Source organism: Cnephaeus nilssonii (genome assembly GCF_951640355.1).
Source record: "Cnephaeus nilssonii genome assembly, chromosome: 13".
NCBI lineage: Eukaryota > Metazoa > Chordata > Mammalia > Chiroptera > Vespertilionidae > Cnephaeus > Cnephaeus nilssonii.
The window spans coordinates 6133250-6157532 of NC_137084.1; the positions used below are offsets into that span (position 1 = coordinate 6133250).

The 24283-nt window shown below is 51.0% G+C and overlaps 3 protein-coding genes across 4 annotated transcripts; 1 reads left to right on the forward strand and 2 right to left on the reverse strand.

Annotated features, from left to right (window-relative positions):
* Nucleotides 1-193: 193 nt before the first annotated feature.
* CTSF (cathepsin F) lies at nucleotides 194-5188 on the reverse strand. Its single transcript, XM_079788828.1, has 14 exons — nucleotides 4880-5188; nucleotides 4574-4672; nucleotides 4232-4316; nucleotides 4082-4143; nucleotides 3878-3953; nucleotides 3183-3296; nucleotides 2923-3068; nucleotides 2738-2834; nucleotides 2578-2658; nucleotides 1627-1746; nucleotides 1482-1546; nucleotides 1293-1383; nucleotides 838-896; nucleotides 194-746 (listed from the first exon to the last, which is right to left on the reverse strand). Exons 1-14 carry the CDS (start codon nucleotides 5090-5092, stop codon nucleotides 672-674), a joined length of 1383 nt encoding a protein of 460 aa, XP_079644954.1. The 5' UTR covers nucleotides 5093-5188; the 3' UTR covers nucleotides 194-671.
* A 4265-nt stretch (nucleotides 5189-9453) lies between these two features.
* On the reverse strand, nucleotides 9454-12018 carry CCDC87 (coiled-coil domain containing 87; the record flags this gene model as incomplete). Its single annotated transcript, XM_079788957.1, has 1 exon — nucleotides 9454-12018. Exon 1 carries the CDS (start codon nucleotides 12007-12009, stop codon nucleotides 9454-9456), a length of 2556 nt encoding a protein of 851 aa, XP_079645083.1. The 5' UTR covers nucleotides 12010-12018.
* Nucleotides 12019-12187: 169 nt separating this feature from the next.
* CCS (copper chaperone for superoxide dismutase) lies at nucleotides 12188-23699 on the forward strand. 2 transcript variants are annotated; one of them, XM_079787393.1, is made up of 8 exons: nucleotides 12188-12310; nucleotides 12648-12720; nucleotides 15955-16092; nucleotides 16308-16485; nucleotides 17064-17124; nucleotides 20859-20936; nucleotides 21016-21119; nucleotides 21227-23699. In XM_079787393.1, exons 1-8 carry the CDS (start codon nucleotides 12272-12274, stop codon nucleotides 21378-21380), a joined length of 825 nt encoding a protein of 274 aa, XP_079643519.1. In that variant the 5' UTR covers nucleotides 12188-12271; the 3' UTR covers nucleotides 21381-23699. The 2 variants fall into 2 exon arrangements, with proteins under 2 accessions (XP_079643519.1, XP_079643520.1); XM_079787394.1 differs by lacking the exons at nucleotides 12188-12310; nucleotides 12648-12720 and adding an exon at nucleotides 12733-14472.
* The last annotated feature ends 584 nt before the right edge of the window (nucleotides 23700-24283 follow it).

Here is a 24283-nt window from a genome sequence, read left to right on the forward strand (position 1 = left end):
CCCCTAAGGATGACCAGCAGACTGTCTCAGAATAAAGATCCATCCATGGGTTTCACTCCATCTCCTTTTGGTTCCTGAAGCAGAAGCTGGGCCCTAGGCTCCTGGGCAGGACTAAATGCCTGACCTTAACCCTCCAGGGGTCCCCACCACCCCTCCTTGACCTCAGAGACTGAGCATTCACACCACATTGGAGCTGAGGACACCTCTTTATTGCTGTTAGAAAAGGGTGGTTACAACAGTCTGTCTAGACATGAAAGGGGATACTGTCCCCTACTCCAGGGGACCAGAATTTATAACGTCAGAGAAAAGCCAGGTCAGGAAGCCAGAGCCTGCTGAGGGCAAGCTGAATTTAAGACCAGAATATCTGCTTCCCACCTGTTCCTTGCCTGAGCCCAGGGTTCTTGGCCCAGCTCAGCTGCCAAGACATCATCCTTTACCCCAAGACCCTCCTAGCTACCACAACTTAACAAAGGTGCAGCTGGGGAACTTCAGAGTGGGAGCTGGGTGGAGGGGATAGGGGCTGTACCCCTCGCCCAGTGCCCTTTGCTCACCCTGAGGCACCCGGCACCCATCCCTGAGCCAGCTGTGCCTCCTGGGGAGGGGCCTGGAAATGCAGGCCAGGCTCGGGGAGGGACTGTCCTGGTCAGCACCAGGTCCTGAGCCGGTGCTCCTCAGTTCACTACTGCTGAGCTGGCCATGACATTCACACCACAGGCCCCAGACCCACGATGCAAGTAGTAGTAACCCTGGAAGAGAGGGGAAGGGGGGGGGGGGTTGGTGAGGGCACTAGGACAGGGTGGCGGCTGGAGGGCCAAGGGCTGAGCAGGCAAGACTCACCTCCTCACCCCAGTCAGTGCCCCAGCTGTTCTTGATGGCCCAGAAGGGAACATCAGAGCCTGGGAAGTAGTGGGGAGTGCAGGGAGTCAGGGCCCCAAGCACTCTGCACTCTTCAAATATCTGCTGTGGGCCTACTGTGTGACAGGTACTAGGAAAAGAGCAGAAAACAGACAGGCCCACCTACCACCCTCCTGGAGACCTGGGGCTCTCGGGTTCAGGAAGGGTACCTGCCTACTCCCCTCATGCAGGTTAGTCGTCCGTACAGTTTAACCTCCTACTGCCTCAGCCTTCCCATCCACAGAGGGGAAGGATGATCCCACCTGGCCCACAGCTGGGGACAAGGTTCCTAGGCTTTCCCCAGATTTCCCCCTAGAGTCCTGAGATGCTGTGGTTCAACCTCTGCCTGTGACCTGGGGGGGGGGGGGGTGGGCAGAGAGGGGGTCAGCAGAACTCACGGTTGCCATAGCCCACAAGCAGTACAGCATGGTCAATGAACCAAGGACTGCAGAGAGGCCTCAGTGGGTGGGAGATTCCATGGCGGTAGAACTGAGGAGGGAGAATAAGCAATAGGGGGCCACCTCCAAGGAGAGGTAGGGGAGGAGTCAGCAAGAAATGGAACAGGGGCAGCGGGGCTAGGGCCTTACCTGCATGCCAAAGGCGTTGATGGCAATGGAGATGGGGCCGTTCTTGGCCAGCCAGGCCGCCAGCTCTGAGACAGGGGAGGGGCAGTATCAGGGGCACCCAGGCCCCAGCCTCACGTGGCCTGTCCCCATCCCATCCCTCACCCACCTTGCTCATTGTGGCTTAGCTCTACTGAATCATTGATGTAAACCTTGACCTTCTCTGCAGAGAAGCTGCAGGTCTGCAAGTGGCCACTGTAGCTGTAGTCATCCTCTGTCTCCAGCCCTCCTGGGCAACCGTGGGGAGTAGATGGGGAAGTAGAGAAAAGGTGGGCTCTGTTTAGCATACACTCCTCTTCTCCTAGCCAGAGGCTATGCTAAGCCCCTTATCCACAAGGCTTCACATTCCTCATCTACCCCAGAACACAGGCCATCCCCTCTGAGGAAAAGCCTCAATCTAGTGTCAACTCAGGGGGTTGAGGGAATAACCAGTGAGAAATGTGGCAGAGATGGAACTCAGGCCCCCACTGCTGACTCCTCACTTGTCCCTGCTTTCCTAGGACTCTTGACCTTGGCTTGCTTGTCCTGCTCTGACAGGACTCAGCCCTGACTCTGCCCAGCTCTTGTAGGGCATGTGTGGGTCCCAATCTGGCCCCGATCCCGCCAGGCTTCCAGACCAGTTTCTATATGGCCACTTCAGTCCCTCAGGCCTATATCCTTTTCTCTGCAGCCCTCTGCTTGACTGAATTGCCTATTTAATTCAACACCTCCCCTCAAGAGTGAGGTGTGTTACTACCTGGTTTAGCAGTGGCTAGAAATACAGACCTCCAAGCAAGAAAAATATCAAGACCCTGTTATGTGCCAGGAACTTGACACATGTTTCCTCACTTGATACTCAAGGCAATCCTATGAGGTGGGCATGAGCCCCATTTCACAGATGAGGCAACTGAGGCTCTGAAAGATCTGACTTGCCCAAGGACTTCAACCAGAAGGGTCAGCATGAAAGCTTAAACCCAGTTCACATGATTCCCATGCTTATGTCTCTCCCCCTCACAAAATGTGACTTCAGGTGGAGGGAGAAGTGGCTCCCACTGTCCCTCCTGACCCCATTAATGCATACCCAAAGTCTTTATGGCCGAATAGGCGTTGGAGGGCAAGCCACCCATGCAGGCCTTGTCCACTCTGTCACAGTCCACGAGCTCTAGGAGATATAAGGCCAGTCACAAGGAGCCCTTGGGAGGAGCTGGGCTGGGCAACAGGGGGTACAGTGGGATGCTCACCCTGCTCAGAGAGGGAGAGTAGGTCCCCCCGTTTCAGGAACCACTGGCCCTCCACGTTGCCAGTAACTGAGAAGGCCCAGCAAGAACCACACATGCCCTATAAGAGATGGGCAGAGTCAGGGCTGGGTCTCTTCCCAACCCCGGGGCAATCCTCATGTCCCACCCTCACTTCTGAGGGGTCCAACCTGGTTCTTGACTTTGGTGACAGCCCCTTCTTTCCTCCAGTCCCACTCAGGTGGGGCAGGGTCGCCAACGGACTTGACTAGGCGCATCTTCTTGCCAAGCTCCCCTTTTAGGAGGGGATTCAGGTAGATGGTGCGGAACTCCTCCTCTGTGGGCAGCAGATTGGGGGAGGGGGGGTGTTTCTAAGCCAGCCCTGATCAGGGCCTTAGAAACAGGTCCTGTCTCTTCTAGGTTCCATGATGGCTCTGGCCACCAGCCCTACCTGTGAGGTCACTGAACTTGGTGACTCCATACTGAGCTGTGCCACGGTCTAGGGCCTGGATCTTCTGTGCTCGTATCATGTTATTGATAAAGATGGACATGCGCCACTGGGCTTCTGAGGACCAAGGAGCAGGAGAGGAGGGGCTCAGACTCCAGGCAGATCATAGATCATAAAGGAGGGGTGCTTGGGGTTAACTGGCAGAGGTTTCCCTGGGGAGTAGGTGGGCTCTGTAAGCTCAGGAAGGACAGACCCTGGAGCAGGTAAGGGTGGGGGGCAGACCTGCAAGTGATAAGATTGGAAGGTGTGATAAACTTTTGGGGCCAAACTGGGGTGATGACTTCCCAGGTGTGAAGGCAGAACCAGAATGCGCTCCAAAGAGCACCCCAGACAGGAGGTCATAGGAAAAGGCCATCATGCCAGGGGCCCCCAGCAGAGAAAATCTGTCCTTTGCCCCATCCCACTCTACCCAGAATGATGGAGGCCCATGGTTTCTGACCAGGAAGATCAGACGGGAGAAAGAGTCAGATCCCTGAGGCAGCCGCCCAATCCTGGGCAATTGGGCAAGAACTTAGGGATTTAGGAGTCCTTGAAAGGATGCACTACCTCTCCTGCCCTTCCCCTCCCAACACCAAGGTGCCAAAGTGGGGGAAGGCCTGATCTGATTGGGACGGGTACACCCCAGGCTGGGTCCTCACCCTCCTCTGTCTCATATGTCCGGTTATAGGTGGTGATAAAGTCCTTGAAGAGCGAAGCCATTTTCACATAAAAGTCCTGGAAAGGCAGAGGGGTCTTGACAAGGAGTCCTTCTCAGATTGACCAGGGCGCCCCAGGCCAGGGTGAGGGGAAGAGAGGGGATAGAAGGCAGCAGCCAGCTCCCCGGAGAGAGAGGGGCTCCTCACCTGGGGTAGAGGGTCCCTGTCCAACAGTGGGAGGAATGGACTGAAAGTCTCATTTTTGTCATCTGGATAGGATTGGAACAAAGAAATCAAGGCTGAACCCTGAATGAAGTCTGATCCAGGCTAGCCCAGCAACCTTGGGTATCCCAGCACCTTTAATCTTGGTATCCACTGGGCCACAGTCCTGCTTCAGCAACGCATGTTTTCCTAGCTCATAGAAGACTTCAAAGCTGCAGAGCTAGGGGGAGAGGAGAAAGCCAGTCTGGGCCCCTCGGCTAGATGGCGCTGGAGGCTCCCCAGATGAGGATCACTCCCAAGGCAATCACCCCCACAGTGGAGACATCTTACCTTTTAAAGCATGGTCTCTGGCCCGCGGCCAGGGAAGTGACCTGAGTAGCTGTTGCCTCAGATCCCTTCCCTTTGGCTTGACCCACCTTCCCAACTGCTGCCAGAGTCAGCCTGGGGACAGTGAACTGAGGGAGCCCCATCACTCACCAGGGTTTTCTTAGACACAGGGAGCTGGCACACCGCGGGGTCGTTGCAGGGCAGCTCCTCCAGCGTCACCTTCAGAGAGTACAGCGACCCCCGGCCCGCCTGGTTGGAGGGGTGGGTGGGGCGGGTGAGGCGGGCACAGCCACTCCCACCTCAGCCCCGTCTTCTCGGGTCCCACAGCCCCACCGCGCCTCCTCCCCCATCCCAATCAAAGGTGTCCAGCCGTCCAGGGCCCCCACCCTAAGTTTAGGCCAAAGTTCCTATCTCTCGGACTAGGGCCCCGCGTCCCCGCCCCAGCCGCGTCCTCACTCGGCGGACGCGACCGCTCACGGTCCCCAGCACGGCCCGCGCCCCGGCAGCCAGGCCGCGGTTGTACGTGTCCAGGGCGAAGCGGGCGGGCCGCCGCAGCAGCTCCGGGGACGCGGGCTCCCAGGCCTGCGCGCCGGCGTCTCGGCGGGGCGGGGCGGGGGTAGCGCCCGAGAGCAGCCCCAGCAACCACAGAAGCGGCAGCCAGGACGCCATCGCGAGGGCGAAGCCGGCGGCGGAACCCACAGGCTGCTCCGGCCAACCGACCCGACCGAGCGGTCTAAGACCTTGGGATCTGAACTCCCGCCCCGCTCCTGGGCGCCGGCCAATGGACGTCCGTTTGGGGCGCCTGCGCACTCATTTGTTTACGCGAGGCACGTGGGGCGCGCTGACTGCGCAGGTGGGTGGGGTCCAGCCCGGCGGGGACCGGCGGGTCCTGGCACCACCCACGTCTTCAGGAGCCCCAGCCTGGGAATAATCCTTTTAGGTCTCTGGAGCTAGCCTAAGAATAAAAATAACATTTATTGCATTTTTATTATATGTTAACATATAATCGTTGTAGCAATCCTGCGAAGTAGATGTAATCCCAATTTAATAATTAAGGAAATAGAGGCTTAGAGAGATTAAGCGGTTTACCAAACATCGGACAAGTGATGGGGCAGGACTTGAACCCAGGGAGTTGGCCTCAGAGCCTGGATTCGCAGTTCGATTCTTCTTTGAGGCCTCTCTTCTCATCAGCAAAATGGCAGCTAATATTCCCTGGATTGGCAGTTAGTTCCTCAGGCTATTGTGAGGGTCAAACAAAACCATGCAACCATTCGGGTCTCAGGGCCTAGCAAGAGGAGATGTTAGGACAAGGGTCTCAAGGTCTGGGCAATTCTTACTAAATACTATTCTTGCTAAATATTAAAATGTGGCACAGTATTTTGCAGGCCAGCTGTAAATAGGATGAGCTTGACATTAAGGCAACTGAAATCAACGAGTAATTGACCAAATAGTGTATGTAAGCAATGGTAAGCTTCTGGAAGATGGAGCTTTGGGTATGAATCCCCTCTTCTTTACTTTGCTGTGAGTAAATAAAACTACCTTGCAGCAACCACATCTCCTTCTTGAATAGAGCACCCCAAGGGCAAACCACTTGAGTTGGGTAACAGCGGCATGAACAGTTACATTAGGTTAGTGCTGTCTACTGGAGCTCACAGTCTAGTGGAGAGACAGATGAGAAAAAAAATGTTCCTGCATGACATGCCAAGCTGAGGGAGAAGAAAAAGGGAAGAGAGCAAGGGAGTTGGAGAAGTCACAGAGTGGGTGGTTACAGTATACTTGGAGAGTGAGGGAAACCGATGTTAAAGATCACCTAGTCTAGTCCTGGCAGGCGTGACTCAGAGGGTACACATTTTAAAGGGCCTGATGCTGTTTCACTTTGGTTAGCAAACTACAACCTGAGGGCCAGGTCTGGCAGACTGCCTGTTTTGGAAAGAAAGTTTTATTGGAACACAGCCCTGTCCATTTAGTTAAGCTATTATCTCCAATTGCTTTCACATGACAAAAGCAAAAATAAGCCTTGTGACAGAGACCATATCGCTCACAAAGCCAAAATATTTTACTATTTGATCCTCCACAGAAAAAATCTGCTGACCCTGCCGTAGTGTTTCTCGCCTGGGTCATGTGTAACTTCTGGAGAATGCAGCAGTATTCCAGGGGAGAAGCCAAAATATAAATGCTAAATATAGCATGTCTTCCCAAGGGGCAGTTTAATTCAAATATAATTTCAAGCATCATTTTTATATTAAAATAAATATTAAAATATTATGAAGTAGGGTGTAAATTTTGCATAACTTTCAAAAGTAAAAGACTTTAAAGAAATTTTTCTCATGCCTTTCAGGTCAGCACTGCTTCCCTCTACTTCCTCCACACCCCAATCCCTCATACCTGACCAAGATGCTTGTTTATGTTCCTCCATTCAAAGGGAAACTGGGGTGGGAAAGTTGAGAAATGCTATTTTTATACAAAGTGGAAGTTTATGTGCCAGCAAATGGCGAGTGGTGGAGGTCTGAGGCTTTTACATGACCTCTGCCAGCAGGTGAGGCAGGCTGTGTCTAAGAGCTCTTACCACCCTACCTCACAGAATCAGTACACCAAGAAGACACATGGAGGCTTCTGGGTCACACAGACCTGGGCTTGGATCCTGGCTCTCCAACTTACTACCTTTATGACCCTGGGTAAGCGACTTTACCTAGCTGAGCCTTCATTTTATCAGCTGTAAGATGGCGATTAAAATACATATTTCATAGGTGGCCATGAGAAGTCTAAGAAATCATGCAGGGAAAGTGTTCTGCACAAGGTAACTATTAACATGTTAGCTAAATTTCCAGAATATATAAAGAGTGCTGAAAAATAAAGAAAACAAAATGGTCAAAATCAATTGAAAAGTGGGCAGAAAGCATGGGCATTGTACCGAAAAGGAAATAAAAAGAGCTTTAAATGTATGAAATGTGCAACTTCACTCATAAAAGAAATAAGAACTCAAATAAGATACCATTTTTTTACCTACTGATGGTAAAGATTTTAAAATTTGATAACATTCTATTGTTGAGAGTGGGGAAAGAAGTATAGTCATACAATATTGATGATAGTGCAAGTTGTGGAGGGTAATCAGTAATATCTATCAAAATTATAAAAGCTTATGCTTAGACATAATTCCACTTTCAGGAATTTAAACTATAGAAATAGTAGCAATCCTAAATAGACCAATGATGATTTTTAGAGCATTGGTTTTTTTTGTTTGTAAATGTCCAATAATAAATAAATAAATAAATATACACACAGTGGAATACTATATAGCTATCAACAAGAATAAGGCAGCTCAATGTATATTGATATGGAATGAGCTTGAGGCATGTTACATGAAAAAAGAAAGGAGAAAAACAGAGGTACAACCCTGGCCGAGTAGCTCAGTTAGTTAGAGCATCGACCTGATACACCAAAATTGAAGGTTCGATCCCTAGTCAGGGCACATACAAGAATCAACCAATGAATGCATAAGTAAGTGGAACAACAAATCAATCTCTCTCAAAAAAAAATCAATAAAAATAGTTCAAAAAGCAGAGGTACAGCATGCTCGTTATAAACATATGCATAGATAATAGATACACATACGCTCATATGTGCATAGGCTGTATTTGAACTAGTTTATACAGTGGCCTAGGAGGCCTTACATGACCTAACTTGCCCCTTGGCACCTTGTCATGACCCCTCTGACTCATCTCTCCCCCAGCTCTGCTCCACCTACACTGGCCACCTTGCTTTCTGAGACACCCCACTTATCTGCCTGCCGTAGAGTTTTGCAATGGCTGCCAGGTAAGTTGTCCTAAACGGGGCTTACTTCTTCCCCTCCTTCAACCCTTTGCTCCAACCTTCTCTTCCCAGTGAGACCTATACCGACCACCCTAATTAAAACTACATCCCTCTTATCCTACTCTTTTTCTTTTTTTCACAGTACTTGTCAACTGCTAACATTTTATTATTCAGTGTGTTTAGGTGCTATGTTTATGGCTTATTGTCTATTTCCCTCCAGTAGAATGTAAACTACAAAGGGTAAGGATCTTTGTGTTTTTATATTTACTTATTTATTTTTTTAAATTTATTAATTTCAGAGAGGAAGAGAGAGGGAGAGACAGATAGAAACATCAATGATGAGAGAGAATCATTGATTGGCTGCCTTCTGCACGCCCCCTACTGGGGGTGGAGCCTGCAACCTGGGCATGTGCCCTTGGCCGGAATCAAACCTGGGACCCTTTAGTCCACAGGCCGACGCTCTATCCACTGAGCCAAACCGGCTAGGGCAGATCTTTGTTTTGTTCAGTGTTAAAACTAAGCATAAAATACCTAGTAGGTACTCAATAATTATTTGCTGAATAAGGTAATGAAAAAGATACACAAGAAACTGGTAACAGTTGTAACCCCCAGGGATGGGAACTGAGTTATTAGAGGTAAGGATGGGAAGGAGACTTACTTTTCAGTACATACCCTTGTATACTTTGTACCATATGCTTGTATTAACTGATAAAATTTTAATAAAAAAATTTATGCTAAAACTGGAAAAAATGACAACCTGGACTCAACCCTTCACCTGACATACGATGGTCCAGGTGCAGAGCAGTTAAGTAATTTGTACACAGCCAGAATTTAAACCCACATCTACTAACTCTAGCTCTTAACCATTATGCCACAGAGCCTTTTGATTTGGGGCTCTGTCAGCCCATTTAATGTAGCATGATAGAAATGCCCAGGTATTCCAAAGTTGATGGTTTTCCATTACAATGAACTCTAAGCGATGGTCTCAGTTCTTTTGATACATGAGATTTTGGCTGTACTGTGCTTAGCTTGACATAAATGGGAATACTGGCCTAGGGGATTCTTTTATGAGAATTTCACTGTCAAAATAAAGTGTTAATCTCAGTCCCTTGGTAGTTAGAAGCACAATGTTCTTGAACCCTGCACTCCCAGATATTTCTTCTTCCCAAGCAGTCAAGAGGTCTGGATGAGCTGCTGGGTTTTGGGGGCTGAGGGAGGGATTAGAGGGTACTTGGCCTAGGAGAATTCCTAGGGGCTGCTAGAGGCTGCCTTTTGAGCCTCCTGAACATGGCTGACTGGTGGGAGGCTTTCTGGGCCCCAACCAGTTGGTGCATCCGCCGCCGCTGCTGCAGCCAATAGAGCATCTCCACTTTGTCAAGCTTCATCTTGTCCAGGTAGCGCCGCCCCTTGAACGTCACTGGCTCACCAAAGATGACCTCAACCTCCTCTAGGAGCGAAACCAACGGAGCCTCCATTAGATTGAGCTTCCTGTGTAGATGGTTTCGGACTTGATTCTCCTCCAATAAACGAGTCAGCTCCTTGTCAGTCTTTTGGAAGAAACGGTTGGGGTCAGAGGCGTGTCGCTCAAACCGCTCCAGTTTCCCCAGCAATATCTCCCGCAGCTGAATGGGCTTCAGGGTCTGCTCCCAGGCACTCAGCAGTAAAGGCAGCTGCCTCAGACGGGCGTTGGAGCTGTACTTGATAGCCATGTCCAGCCGGTCCTTGTCAGGAACCTCAAGAGTGGACCACAACCGCTCCAGACGCTTCTGCAGACTCAGGATTTTGTGAGGTTCTCCCAGGAAGCTGGTCCTCCTCGTTTCTAGACTGTGCTCCAGCACCGTGTTCCAATCCCACTCTCCCGGCACAAAATCTGGCTCTTCATCTTCTAGCAATGGAGGTGGGTGCTGAATCTTTAGCGACTCTCTGACCGGGGCCACGATCTCCACAGGAACATCCTCTTCGTACATTTGGAAGATGACATGGAGGAAATCTGTCTCCTGGTTGGTGAGGTATTTGAAATAGTCATCCACAGACAAGGCGTTTTTCAACCAGTTCATTCCTGAGGTCTTGTTTGGCCGTCCCTCCCAGCCTTTGTTTACTTGGAATGATGAAAGAGAGGACTGTACAGTGTTCAGTCTCTTGGGATAAAGACCAACCAGCTTGGGGTTGATGACACGATGCTGCTTTTCTAGATGCAGAAAGGCTGAGGATAGGAACATTGACCAGTCTTTACTGGGGGCAGGCTCAACCAAGGTTCCCTGGTCAAACGAGAAGTGGTCAATAGAGACACGGCTCATCAACTCCTTGTAGACCTCCCTGATGCTATTCCCAATGAAGCGATCAATATCCATTTCCTCGATAAGTTTGGAATCCAGTTCACCAGCTAGGTGGTTGTATAGGGCTCCAGTCCCTTCAACGTGGAAGGAATCCAAAAACTTTCTCTCAGAGATCTGTACACCAGCTGCCTGGACCACGATCTGATTTCTTAGCTTCAAAGTAACTGTCACCGGCTGTGGGTGAAGTGGAGGGGGTTTGGGGGACTGGGGACCCCACTGCCCAGAGGTTTCTTCTTCCTCATTCAACATTCTCTGCATCTCTTCTATGCGATGTGCCGTGGCTGGGTGGTGGGTCAGGGCCCCCAGGAGCGGGGACACGCCTGAGTCCATCGGTGAGTAGCGAGTCCGCTCCAGTTTCATGTTCTTCATTATCTGCTTAAGGTCCTCGGCCACCATGTCCTCTACCAGCTCTGGTTTGCTCTCTGCAAACAGGACCAGTGGGGTCAAGGGACGAGGGAGGAGTGGAGGAAGGCCCAATTCATCTGCTAGCTTCCAGCCCTCACGCAGGGAGGGCATGGACTGGCTCTTCTGAAGCTGGGAGTAGAGAGGCAAATAGGAGATGGGGGAAGACACACTGGTGAGAGCCACCGAATACCTGGGCAGTGACTCCACCATTGAGGAAGTGAAGCTTTCTCCCTTCTTATGCATGGCAGGCAGCCAGCGGAGAGTCTTTTTCCTCTTTAGCTGAGGGATGGACTTTAATTCCTTCACAGGATCGGGTCTAGACTCACTGGGAAACTCTCGCGAGCGGCTGAGTTGGATGAGATAGTTCAGGTTGAGGTTGCAGTATGGTATGTGGGCAAAACTGGTGCTGTGGGGCCTGTGAGGCTTGGAAGCCGCAGGGTGTCCAAAGGAGCGCAGCTTGTATATGCCGCCCTGGGCCTGCTCCACTTTCAGCAGGGCGCGGAAGTCGGCGAGCAGGCTACGGTAGACCTCCGGGCTGGTGAGGAAGATTGTGCAATCCCTGGCGAGGTTGGCGGCCAACCGGGTGAGCGTGGCGGATTCAGTGAAGACATGTGAGGAGGTCGGCATTGTCTTCAGCAGGTATAGGTAGCGTAAGAAGAGCTGCTCGCAGCTGAGCAGCACGTAAATCAGCACCCGCTTCCGCAGCCTCTGGTTGTTGAAGTGGCTCAGGCTAGGTTCGGCGGGAGGCTCCTGCCAGCTGCACTTTAACTCGTCCAAGATGACCTCTAGGAAACGGACTGGGCCCGCAGGAGGCATCCGCTCCGCCAGCTCGCACCTGGCCAGCCGCTTGGCCACCCGGCGGCACAGAGATGCCACGGTCAGCCGGGAGACGGGCAGGGACGGTAGCATTGGGACCTCCTGCGGGAGGCGCTTCTGAGCCTCTGGGTACGCCTTCCTGCTGGTGAAGAGCGACAGCGGTTGCAGCAGCCGGTGATAAAACCGCTGGAGCTCAGGTTCGGGTTTAAAGGGCTCCATTTTAGCGCTGGCTCCGTAAACTGTCGAGGTAGAAGCGGCCAAACGGTTACTAAGGCAACCAGGGATCTACTAGCCAGAGTGCGCTTGCGCGGCCAGTGCTCACCACGCCTAGAACGTTGGGGATGGGCGGGCCTTGCGCGCGCGCGCGCCAGGAGGCGGGGCAAAGTCTGGCTTCCGAGGCTCCGCCTCCTCGTGATGCTGCTTGGATTTCCGCTGTAGGACTCTAGCTGCTCAGATCCTCCTGTCAGTGACTGGGTCCGAGATGGCGTCGGACTCGGGGGACCGTGAGACCGCCTGCACGGTGAGGGTCGACGCCTTATGTGGGAGCCTCGCGGGACAGAGAGCCACGACCCCTAGGGGTGATCGTTAACTCGAGAAGGGGGCGGAAGGAAGAAGCGGGCACCAGGGGGAGAACCTGGGGACCTGGCTGGAAAAGTGCGATAGTAGGAGAGTGTCCTTGGCTTTAATGTTTGGAGGGTGGTGGTGCTGAAATGATCTTGAGTGATAATGAAGAAGGCGCTTGAGGAGGGGTCGGGCGTTTCCCCAGGCCTTTGGGGTGGTTGTAGGGGAGGTAGTGAAACAGGGTCACGCAAGAGGGGTTCTCAGCTCTCATGGGCCGGTCCCTGCCGTCTTTGCAGTTGGAGTTCGCCGTGCAGATGACCTGTCAGAGCTGTGTGGACGCAGTGCGCAGGTCCCTACAAGGGGTGGCAGGTAAGAGCCAGTACATTTTCTGAGAACCGTCCAGAGGCCTCTGGGAGAGGTAGGCAAATCTCTTAGACCCTCCTTCCTTGAGGCCAGGGAAGGAACCAAGCGTCAGCTTTGGGTTTGGACAGGCTGCCTTCCAAGCTTTGTGACCTCAGGTCAGTTGTGTAACCTTCTAGCCTCGTTTCCTCACCTGCCAGATGAGGACAGGATCACCATCCTGGTGTGTGTGAAGCAGAGCACACAGCTTTTGGCATACCTTGCAGGCCAGGGCCACAAGACTTCCCCGCCATCCTCCCGCACAGCCCCCAAGCATCAAGAGGCACCTCTGGGTGGATCTGGAACTCCAAGGCATCACAGGCTGCCCAGGATGAGAAGTTGTGTGGAGTGAGGGACAATTTGGGTATCTGTAGGGTTTCCTTTTCACAGAATTGCCCTGTTCCTTTTTAAGAGAAATTTTTATGAGTTTATTTGAGCCAAACTAATGACATGTGCCGGGGAACAAGATCTCAAATGCTCCCAGAATTGCCTTGTTCTTGCAAGGGTGGAGATGTCTGTGTCCGCCTGATCTCTTACAAATTCTGCCTGTTCCCGGGCAGTGTCCAGGATGCTGCAGGGGAGCTGAAGAAGCAGCCGATGAGACCTTTTGGAGCCACAGCCCAAATATTCCCGTCTCTCACGTGCTGCCTCCTCCCAGTTGCATTTCTCAGTTTTGCCTCCTCTGAGCAGGCACCTTGTCTGTACCACAGTTGTTATTCCCTTCTCTGCCTGATGGTTAACCCAGGCATAGTCTGAGTTCTCCCACAGCCTGTGAGCTCCCTGAGGACGAGGATCAGTACTTTCCCTGACGCTGGCCTCCTCCATGCCAAGTTTTGTTGAAAGAATATGGAGGAGGGAAACCAAAGATAAAGGGAAGGCCAATGGTCAGTAGCATTCAGTTCACAGGGCGCTAGCTGAACATGGCATGAAATGCCTCCTTTAACCTGTGTCTGGCCTGCCCAGGGCTCCCCTGGGCTTTCCCCTCCAGTGCAGCAAACACACTCACTGAGGTCAGAGCAGAATGATTATCTTCGCTTTGGCAGCACATATACTAAAAGCAGAATAATACAGGGAAGATTTGCATGGCCCTTAAAAAAAAAAAAAAGAAAGAAAGAAAAAGAAAATGATTATAAGCCCTACAGGTGAGAGCAGCATTTAGAGGATTCAGCCCTAACCGGTTTGGCTCAGTGGATAGAGCATCGGCCTGCAGACTTAAGGGTCCCAGGTTCGATTCCGGTCAAGGGCATGTACCTTGGTTGTGGACACATCCCCAGTGGGGGGTGTGCAGGAGGCAGCTGATCGATGTTTCTCTCTCATCGATGTTTCTAACACTCTCTCCCTCTCCATTCCTCTCTGTAAAAAAAAAAATAAAAAAAATATTTTTTAGAGGATTCAAGGGTTCTCTTAAAAGGCTTGGGAGCGCTGAATATCTGAATGAAAGAGAAGCCCCTTTCTTCCTTTTTTGAGTTGGCTTGACGCTCTGCAAAACTCAGCATGTGTCAGAATTATCCCACAGGCTGTGTACACACGGGTGACTTTGGGGACTTGGGGGGCAATTGAGACATACTGACTCTTGAACCTGACCCTCGTGGAACACACAGAGCTCCTGCCCTCACAGGACTGAAATCAGTGCAGCGTGAGTTACGAGGGGAAGTGGCAGCTGCTACAGGAGGGCAGAGGAGGGGGTCCCAACCCAGCTGGAGGCCGGGAGCTGCTTATCAGGTGAGCAGTGCCCAGGTGAAGTGCTCGGGCTCTGGAGCTAGGCTGCCTGGGATGCATTCCAGTTCCACAGTTTACTGCAATGTGACTTTGAGCAAGTTTCTTAATTTCTCTGTGCCTCAGTTTCCTCATCTGTAACATGAGGATAATAGTACTCAACTCACAGGGTTACTTGAGTGTGGAAGGAGTTACTACAGGTAAAGTATGAAAAAGTCCACAGAGCCGAAACCGGTTTGGCTCAGTGGATAGAGCGTCAGCCTGCGGACTGAAAGGTCCCAGGTTCGATTCCGGTCAAGGGCATGTACCTTGGTTGCGGGCACATCCCCAGTAGGGGTTGTGCAAGAGGCAGCTGATCGATGTTTCTAACTCTCTATCCCTCTCGCTTCCTCTCTGTAAAAAATCAATAAAATATATTAAAAAAGAAAAGAAAAGAAAAGAAAAAGTCCACAGTGCATGCTCAGTACATGTTAGCTCTCATGATGATGGTGCTAGAACCCTTTCTTATGTACGTATGAGCTTTATTGAGATGTACTTCACATATAAAAAAAATCACCATTTAAAGTGTACAGTCCAGTGGTGTTTAGTATACTCACAGAGGTGTGCAACCGTCAAATATATTTCATCACCTCATGAAGAAACTGAACCCTTTAGTTACCACCTTCCTACTCCCCTACCCCCTAATCTCCCTTCTGTCCTTATAGATTTACCTATTCTGGACATTTCCTCCAGAATGGTATCAGCTAATCTGTGGCCTTTTATGACTGGCTTTTTCATAACAATATTTCCGAGGTTCATCTATGTTGTAGTACATAGTGCTTCGTTCCTTTTTATGGCTGAATAGTATTCCACTGTATAGAAAGACCACTTTTTAAAAATATATATATATATATTATTGATTCTTTTTTACAGAGAGGAAGGGAGAGGGATAGAGAGCCAGAAACATCGATGAGAGAGAAACATCGATCAGCTGCCTCCTGCACATCCCCTACTGGGAATGTGCCCGCAACCAATGTACATGCCCTTGACCGGAATCTAACCTGGGACCCCTCAGTCCGCAAGCCGACGCTCTATCCACTGAGCCAAACCGGTTTCGGCTGAAATACCACATTTTTAATCCATCAGTGGATGGGCATTTGGATTGTTTTCACCTTTGGCTATTATGAATAATGCTTCTCTGATAGCCCACTTTTATAAAAACATTTTTTTTAAATTATGTATGTTTCAAAAGTTATAGATAATGCCTGGCATGTAATAAGGACTCACAACAATCCTGGGAGAGGTGACATTATCCTCACTTTCTTTATAAAGAAACAGCCTTAGAGAGGTTAAGGTCCTTACATGGCTAGAAGGCAACTTCCGAGCCTGCCTCCAGCCATGGAAGGTTGGTGAAGATGGGGACGGGGGTCATCCTCTGCTTCTCTCCTCCCTGTTCCCAGCACAGGGGTGCCCGCCCTCTGCTGCCCTCGGCCCCTTCTTTCCTCCCAGGTGTCCAGAGTGTAGAGGTGCAGTTGGAGAACCAGATGGTCCTGGTGCAGACCACCCTGCCCAGCCAGGAGGTGCAGGCCCTCTTAGAAGGAACGGGGCGGCAGGCGGTACTCAAGGGCATGGGCACTGGCCTATTGCGTGAGTAACTACTGTGGCCTTGGCCTTGCCTTTCTGGGCGGGAGGCGGCCAGGGACTGGTATAAATCTAACCATAGGATTTTGTGGCTTTGGGTTGGAGAGACTTTGGAGAAGGTGTAAAAGTTATGTGGGGCTCTCTCCATGCCCTTCCCCAACTGATGAAGAGGTGGGTCTGGGTGAGGTGGCAAACCAACCCAGGTGTCTAATACCTTGCAGAGAATCTGGGGGCAGCAGTGGCCATTCTAGGGGGCCCTGGCCCTGTGCAGGGGGTGGTACGCTTCCTACAGCTGACCCCTGAGCGCTGCCTCATTGAGGGAACCATTGATGGCCTGGAGCCTGGGCCACACGGACTCCATGTCCATCAGTTCGGAGACCTCACAAGGAACTGCAACAGGTAAGTTGTCCGTAACCTCTCTTGCAGCATCCTCATCCCCCCAGTTGTGTACTCACTATGTGCAGGGGGCTATATTCAGCCCTTTACACACACTTTCACACTTGGTCCTCTTAAGTACTCTGTGAGGCATATACACACAGGCCCATTCTACAGATGAGGAAACTGAGGCTCAAAGAGGTTAAATGATTTGTCAAAGGCCCCAGAGCATGTAAATAGTAGAGTGGGATTTGAACCAAAATCTGACCTTGATGGTCCTGCTCATAGCTCCCTTACTGTCTCTAAGATGGAAGGTGACTCCTGGACACAGTGACTCCCTGTGTCATGGTGTTTGTCATACGATTAGTTGTTTACTCATTTGTGTCTCCCTTAGAAGCTTATTGAGGGCAGGACCAATGTTCGATTCTTCTTAGTACCCTCAACCCAAAGCCTGGCATAGAGTGAGCCTGTTTGTTGAATGAATGCATGCATGAATGAATGAATGAACGACAGAAAGAAACAAATGTAGTTAAAGTAAGAGGATGGGTCATCTGGCCTGTGAGCTGCTGTTTCACTGCCTACCTGCTACCTTTTCTTCTTAGCTGTGGGGACCACTTTAACCCTGATGGAACATCTCATGGGGGCCCTCAGGACTCTGACCGGGTAAGTGTCCAGCTCTGTGAGGCTTAGGCTGAGACAGAGCCCAAGGTCTCCAGAGACAGGCAAGCAGCCCTTGGGGCCTTTGAGTGAGATTCCTTGTTGGTGGGGTCTTTTCCCTTCACCTTATTTTGTTCCAGTTAGGAGCATTTATTGACACTTTCTGTCAATGGCGGGGGCGACCACTGAGTGCTCTGGTTGCAGCACAGTGAGAATCCTGGCTGGAGGCCCCTGGGAGCCCAGAGCAAGCCCCTGGTGCAGCCCTAAAGGGCGTGGGCAGTGGGAAAGCTTCCTGGGGAGGTGACAGTGTAGAAGTTGAAGCTTTTACCTAAACTGAACAGCCATTCCCCAATGCTCCAACTCCTGGTCCCAGAGTTTCATTTGTCACCAGAGAAATGTTCTTCTCATTGACAGTGAGTCACGTGTTGCCTTAATGATGTTTGCCCTATTTGAGCACTGCTTGTACCGTTAGTTACTCAATGTTTTTATTTAAATTAACTCATTGTTTTTCTTAGGTAAATTGGGTTATTTTTAGTGTTTAGTCTGTCACAGAGTTTCAGACATATTCTCAAGTAGAGAAACTACTGTCCTGAACCCGCAGGTCCCTATTCCCCAGCTTCAGCAGTCACCACCTCAGGCCAGTCCTGTTTCATCTACACCCCTGGCCCTTCACCATTATTTTGAATCAAAGCAAGACATTAATTTATATAATGAAGGTAGATTGATTTTTTAACGAGACACTTGATCTTGCCACAGAGAATGAAAAACCAGTCCTTCCAGCCTTAATAAGAGGATCATTGTAGAAATAAATCAGTTCGGGCTTAGACATAAATCAGTTCAGGCGTTCTGTGTCCTGCCAGGGACTGAGGTCCCTTTATCTTTGTTCAAGTGATTAGCAAATGTTCGAGAGGTGTTAAAGGCCTGTGAACACCAAATGGAAACTTTGTCCTGGGTGTCAAACAAGTGATTTAATGTTTCCTAATGCCCTGTCCTCGCACACCTAATACCACCTACTTCACTTCCTGCGTTGTGTGTTCCCCCTATGCGGGTTTCAGTGCCAGGCAAGCTCTGGGTCCTGGTCCTGGGAGCTGGGGACTCCTCTTCACCCCCCCACCCCTCAGGACCTTCTGCCACAGCACAAATGAAAACATGGTGTGTGTTTATAATTCATGTAACTGATTTTTTTTTTTTTTACTTTTGACAACTGTCACGTTTCTCATGGTCAAAAGTTTTTACTCCCCAACCCCTGCCTCCACCCCCACCCCCACCCCCGGAGTTTGAGAAGCCTTTCTGTCGCATCCATTGCACCGTGGCATGCTTGTGTTTAGTGTATCAGTTATATATTTCTGTGAATCAAATGACTCCACACTTAGGGGTTTAAAACCACAAGCATTTATCATCTCATGCTCTGTGGGTGCAGTTTAGCTGGGGGCCTCTGGCTTAGGGTCTCTCAGGCTGCAGCCAAGGTGCTGGCTGAGGCTGCAGCCATCTCCATGCTCAAGGTGGGAGGACCCGCTTCCACACTGGCTCCTGTTGCTGTGGGCAGGCCTGCGGGCCTCCATGGCTGTTGGCCAAACATCAGTCCTTGGCCATGTGGGCCTCACCCCAGGGCAGTTCACAGCACAGCAGCTGGTTTCCCTTGAGCAAGGGAGTGAGAGAGGGCATCCAAAACTGAAGCCATACTTTCTTTTGTAACCTGACCTTGGAAGTGACACTAGGCGCAGCCCACCCTCAGGGGAGCACACAGGGTGTGAATACAGGGGAGGTGCACCTTCCAGGCTGTCTTCCTCAGTGAGCCTTGAAAGGGGCTGAGCAGGAAGTAGGCAGGTTTGACAAACAGGAACGGGAATGGCAGGCTCAGCAGAGGAAACACCAAGGCAGAGCCCTCGAGACATAAAACTGCTAGAAGCATCTGGGAATTGACAGCCCGAGTCTCTCATGAAGTGAAGGTTTTTTGTTTTTTTGTTTTTTTTAAGATATATTTTATTGAGTTTTTACAGAGAGGAAGGGAGAGGGATAGAGAGTTAGAAACATCCATCAGCTGCCTCCTGCACACCCCCTACTGGGGATGTGCCCGCAACCAAGGTACATGCCCTTGACCGGAATTGAACCTGGGACCCTTCAGTCCTCAGGCTGATGCTCTATCCACTGAGCCAAACCGGTTAGGGCGAAGTGAAGGTTTTTGAAGAGCAAGAGACCACCCCGTGACTTAGGCCCTGGTCCGGACCCCTCTCAGGGCCGAGAATCAGAAGGAGCTGGAGCCAGCTGCTCTGTTGTGCCCAAGCCCTTGATGTAGACAGAGGAAGACTTGAGCAAAAGCTGCGTGGCCAAGGCGACTATGACGACTGGCAGGTTCCTTGTGGATTTCAACATCTGGTTTCGGCCAGATGGAAAGAGTTCAATGTGGGAATTCCATCCGAGCCTGGTTGTCCTGTTTCAGGTCTCCTAAGTGGTCTCAGCTTCCTTCCCTTCTCTCCTTGTCCCCCTCCAGTCCTTTCTCTTCATGCTTAGTGCTTCTGTACTGGAGGGATTGCTCCAGAGCTTGGGGTCACCATGTCATGCCCCAGCCTGAAGCCCTTCTTGGTTCCCCAGGGCCTGAGGGTACAGGCCCTGCTGGGCTGCTTGGTGTGACATCTGAGGCCACCTGGCCCAGTTCACCCACTGTGTCGGGAGGGATTGGAAAGGCTGCCTCTCCTGACCCTCTCCTGGGGCGCACCTGTGAGCCGCACTCCTGCTGCTGCTCCCTCAGCCAAGTCCTGAGAACGCTCCCCAAGGCTCTGTGTCCTTGCCTCCCCCACACTTATCTTTCTACCATAAAAGCCCCAACACAGGACGTAACAAAAGAGCCAGATGTCAGCAGCAGATGTCTGTCTGGGAAACAAGATTAAGAGAAGTGGCTCTCCTTGCTGCTTGTCAAACCCGTCATACAGTGACATGCTTTGCATCCCACAGAGGCGTAGGCACTTGCTTCTGCCCAAGTATCAGGTTGGGGACAGTTTATTTGCACAGATGTGAGTCTCTGTGACTCATCAGTAGGTCTTGTCACTAGAACAGACACTTGCACTAACCCTGTGTGTTATAGTCACTCGTCTGTTCCACATCTGGCTCCCACTGAGCTGCGAACCCTTGAGGGTGGTGACTGCATATGCACCCCCCATGCCTGGCAGAGGGTGCCTGATTTAGGAGGTGCTCAGTAGATGTGTTACATCTTTATTACCTTCCAGGGCAGAGCCAGCTTCTGGGGAGAGCCTGGACAGGCTTTTGCCCCTGTGTTTCTTCTCGCTGCTCCCGGAGGCTGGACATCAGGGAAAGGATGCTGGCTGCCTCTAAGGGTCAAGAAGCCAAGCGTGGCCAGCTTAAGCCCAGAGGAACTGCGGATTGCCAAGGGCTCAGAGTCATCAGGGGGCTGGAGAACTGGGCTTGGAAAGAAGTAGGAACTGGGTTAGCTTCTGAGGCCAGGAGGCAAGGCTGGCAACGGCCGCGTAGGAGAAACAGTCTGGTCCAGTGGTCATGGCTTCCTAGGAAGGGGTCACCGGCTGTTTTCAGGGTGCTCTCATCCTGCCCAGGATTTCGGTTCCAGGGAGGGAGCCTCCAGTTGGCTTCCTTGTGTCCTGGGCCTTCGCTTCATCCTACCTGACTGTACCCCAGGGGGACTCTGGTACTTTTGGGGAGTCCGATACGGAGAAACCAGAACCTTGCAGGTGGGCTCCATGTGCTCTTTCCCCCTGGTCTCATTGCAGCACCGGGGAGACCTGGGGAATGTCCACGCTGACGCTAATGGCCAAGCCGTCTTCAGGATAGAGGATGAGCAGCTGAAGGTAAGCTGGAAAACCAAGTGGGAACCTTTCCTCACAGGTGGGTGCCCTGTCTGAGACCATTTGTTGTCCCCCCTCAAAGGTATGGGATGTGATTGGCCGAAGCCTGGTCATCGATGAGGGAGAAGACGATCTGGGCCGGGGCGGCCATCCCTTATCCAAGGTCACGGGGAACTCAGGAGAGAGGTGGGTAATGCCGCCCCTGGCAGGAGGCTGTGCTCTGCCAGCCGTGCATGCGGACCCCACAAGCGGCCCAGACAAGTGCCCGCTCTTGACCACACGTTCTTCTGCAGGTTGGCCTGTGGCATCATTGCACGCTCCGCTGGCCTTTTCCAGAACCCCAAGCAGATCTGCGCCTGCGACGGCCTCACCATCTGGGAGGAGCGAGGCCGGCCCATTGCTGGCAAGGGACGGAAGGAACTGTCCCAGCCCCCTGCCCACCTCTGAGCAAGGCCTCAGTCAGTCTCAGGTCCACCGTCCTCCCAGCTGATGCCCTCCTCCTCCAGGGGCGGGGGAGCCCTGCTTGCCTAGTCCAAGAACAAGGGTACGGGGAGTGCAGGGGGTGCTGTGATGCTCCCTTGGCGAAGTAAAGTTTTCCTGTTCATATGGAGCTCTGTTTTGTCCATGTCCCCATGTCCCATGGGCGTGGTGAACACAGTCCCTCGGTCCCTGCCCTCCCCTTCGAGAGCCAGCTCTTGGGTTTTGGAGCCAAACAAAACTGGATTTAAATCCACACGCCTCCTGAGGGCCTCCTCCTCCTCAGGATCACAGTGAAGGACCACAACAGTCATATTGCTGCTTGTGCCTTGTCTCCCTCCCCTCCCTGTGGCCAGTGGAACCCAGTGTGGACAGCCACCTCCGGACTTGGGGGTCAAGAGATACTCCTACATCCTCCCAACGCATCCCCCCTTTAAAAAAGTAATCTGTCTTGAATGATTTCTTTACTCACAAGAGGAAGACTCTAAATTAATCTAATAAGTGCTTGGCACAGGGCCTGGCACATGGTAAGTTAAAGGAGCAGTGGCTGTGATTCTGAGACCAAATGGGGCCCTGGAGGCAGCCCCAGTCAAGCTCCTGTCTCACGGAGGTGGCCCATATCCAAGGGTTAGTGTGTGGGGCCAGGGATTCTGGTCCTCCCCACTCATCTGCTTTGCTGCCCACCCCTACCCCCACTGGACTGTGTCAGGCTTGCTCATCCATGACAGAATGGCTTTTATGACACGTGGGCTGTCAGAGCACAAACTTTGCCCTTGACGCGGCCTGCATGGAACCAGGTGGGTGGTTTCGCATTTAGCTGGCCTTGCCCGAGGTGTGCCTGGCTCTGCTCCCATTTCCAGGCCCTGCCTGGTTCCCGCTGAAGGCTGCTGGCTGCTGGCTGTGCCTCTAGCCCCAGCCCTTAGACCCTGCTCTTTCTTGCCTAACCTCTCTGGTTGCTTTCCAGCTCCCCTTGTTTCTTGGGGAACCAAATCCTTTTCATCCTGGGGCCCCGGCTGTCTTTCCGTGTCCGCCTCATTGCAAGAACTCCTCTTGGACTCTGCCCACAGCCAACCCCTGACCTCCACTCACCTTTCTGCTGGAAGTATGGCTGGGTTTAACCCTTTTATGGCTAAACTGCTCACCATCCTCTACTGTGTTTCGACTCTTAAGAATCAACATCCCCATTGGCTTTTCTTTCTTCTAAACCCTTAGCTGTATAGTTTACAAACTTGGTTTTTAATCACAGAACACTGTCCACGCATCTTGAAGCCCCATCTGTAAAGCAGATGTGGACTATCCCGGGGCTCTGGAGAGCACAGTTTGAAAATGTTTGCCAAATTCAGACATTTTTGTGTTAGCTCTCAACTTCTGCCATGTCCATAAACCATCTGTACTACCAAATACTTTACATTGATTCATTTTTAAACTTACTTAAAAAGGAAATTGTAATCATATTTACTAATACTGAACCTATATTGTGATTATTAAGTGCCAGGCTCTGTGTTAAGCACTTTACATGCAGTAATTATTTTAATCCTCATGACAATACTACAAAGTAGGTTCTATTAATTATCCCATGTTACAGATGAGGAAACTGAAGCACAGAGGTAGTTATGGGACTTGCCCTAAGACACCCAGTAACATGGCCCAGTAACATGGCCCTATGCTCTTACCCACTATATTAGTTCTCATTGTCAAGTATGGAAAGCAAGATTCATTTGTCATAAACAGAAGTTTGCTAGAAAAAGAACACACATAGCCATTAAAATAAAAATTGTTTAGCCAGGAACTGACACAAATTGTGTATAAACTAAGCAGTTGTGCACTGCAATTTAGGGAACCCAGACAGTTTCTTTTGCCCCCTGTTCTCTCAGCTGCCATTTATCATCTCTGCCACAGCTGCTTTCTCAGTGGCCCCAGCCTCCTCGTCCTCATGTCTCAGGAACCTACCGTCTCTTCTGCCCTCTTCTCCCTGAGCTCACTTCTGGCATTCCATTCTGAGTTCTGCCTGGGATTCCACGTTGTGGGCGTGTAGAGCTGTGAACACTGAAAGAACCTTCTGTTGTCTGCAGCTGAATTCTGGCAGAGGGGCCTGATTGGAGTCCTCTTCGGAGCAATGGCAGAGCCTCTTCTCGAGGATTCCTGGCTGGCTGTTGCCACACTAGTGCTCTCTAGTGGGCACCGTTGTGGTTCCTGGGTCAGCAGCCTAGAAATGTTTGGAATGCAAATTCTGGGGCTTTCACTCCAGATTTACTGAATCAGAAACTGTATATTTTTTAAGAAATAAAGAAAAAAAAAGAATTTAAAAAAGAAAAGGAAACTCTGCTCTCTGGCCAGTGTTTTCAGTGTGTCTTCATTTCTTATCCTCCAGACCAGTGGTCGGCAAACTCATTAGTCAACACAGCCAAATATCAACAGTACAACGATTGAAATTTCTTTTGAGAGCCGAACTTTTTAAACTTAAAGTTCTTCTAACGCCACTTCTTCAAAATAGACTCGCCCAGGCCGTGGTATTTTGTGGAAGAGCCACACTCAAGGGGCCAAAGAGCCGCATGTGGCTCGCGAGCCGCAGTTTGCCGACCACGGGTTTAGACCATTGGTTCTCAATTGGGATATAACTGCCCCTTAGGGAACTTTTTGGGATTTGTGAGGGAGATTTTTCTGGTTGTGACAATGCTGGGTGGGGAGGTGTTCTAGGTACGTATTGGGGGAAAGCTAAGGATCCTTGCCAACCTGCAGTGTGCAGGATAGTCAGGTGTAATAAAGACCTGTTCCATTTTCTGCACAATTTTCAAATGCCCCACCAGATATACTTGTATGTGAAAAATGTGTTTATAATTAGAATTTAATTTATTATTTTATTTATTAAAAAG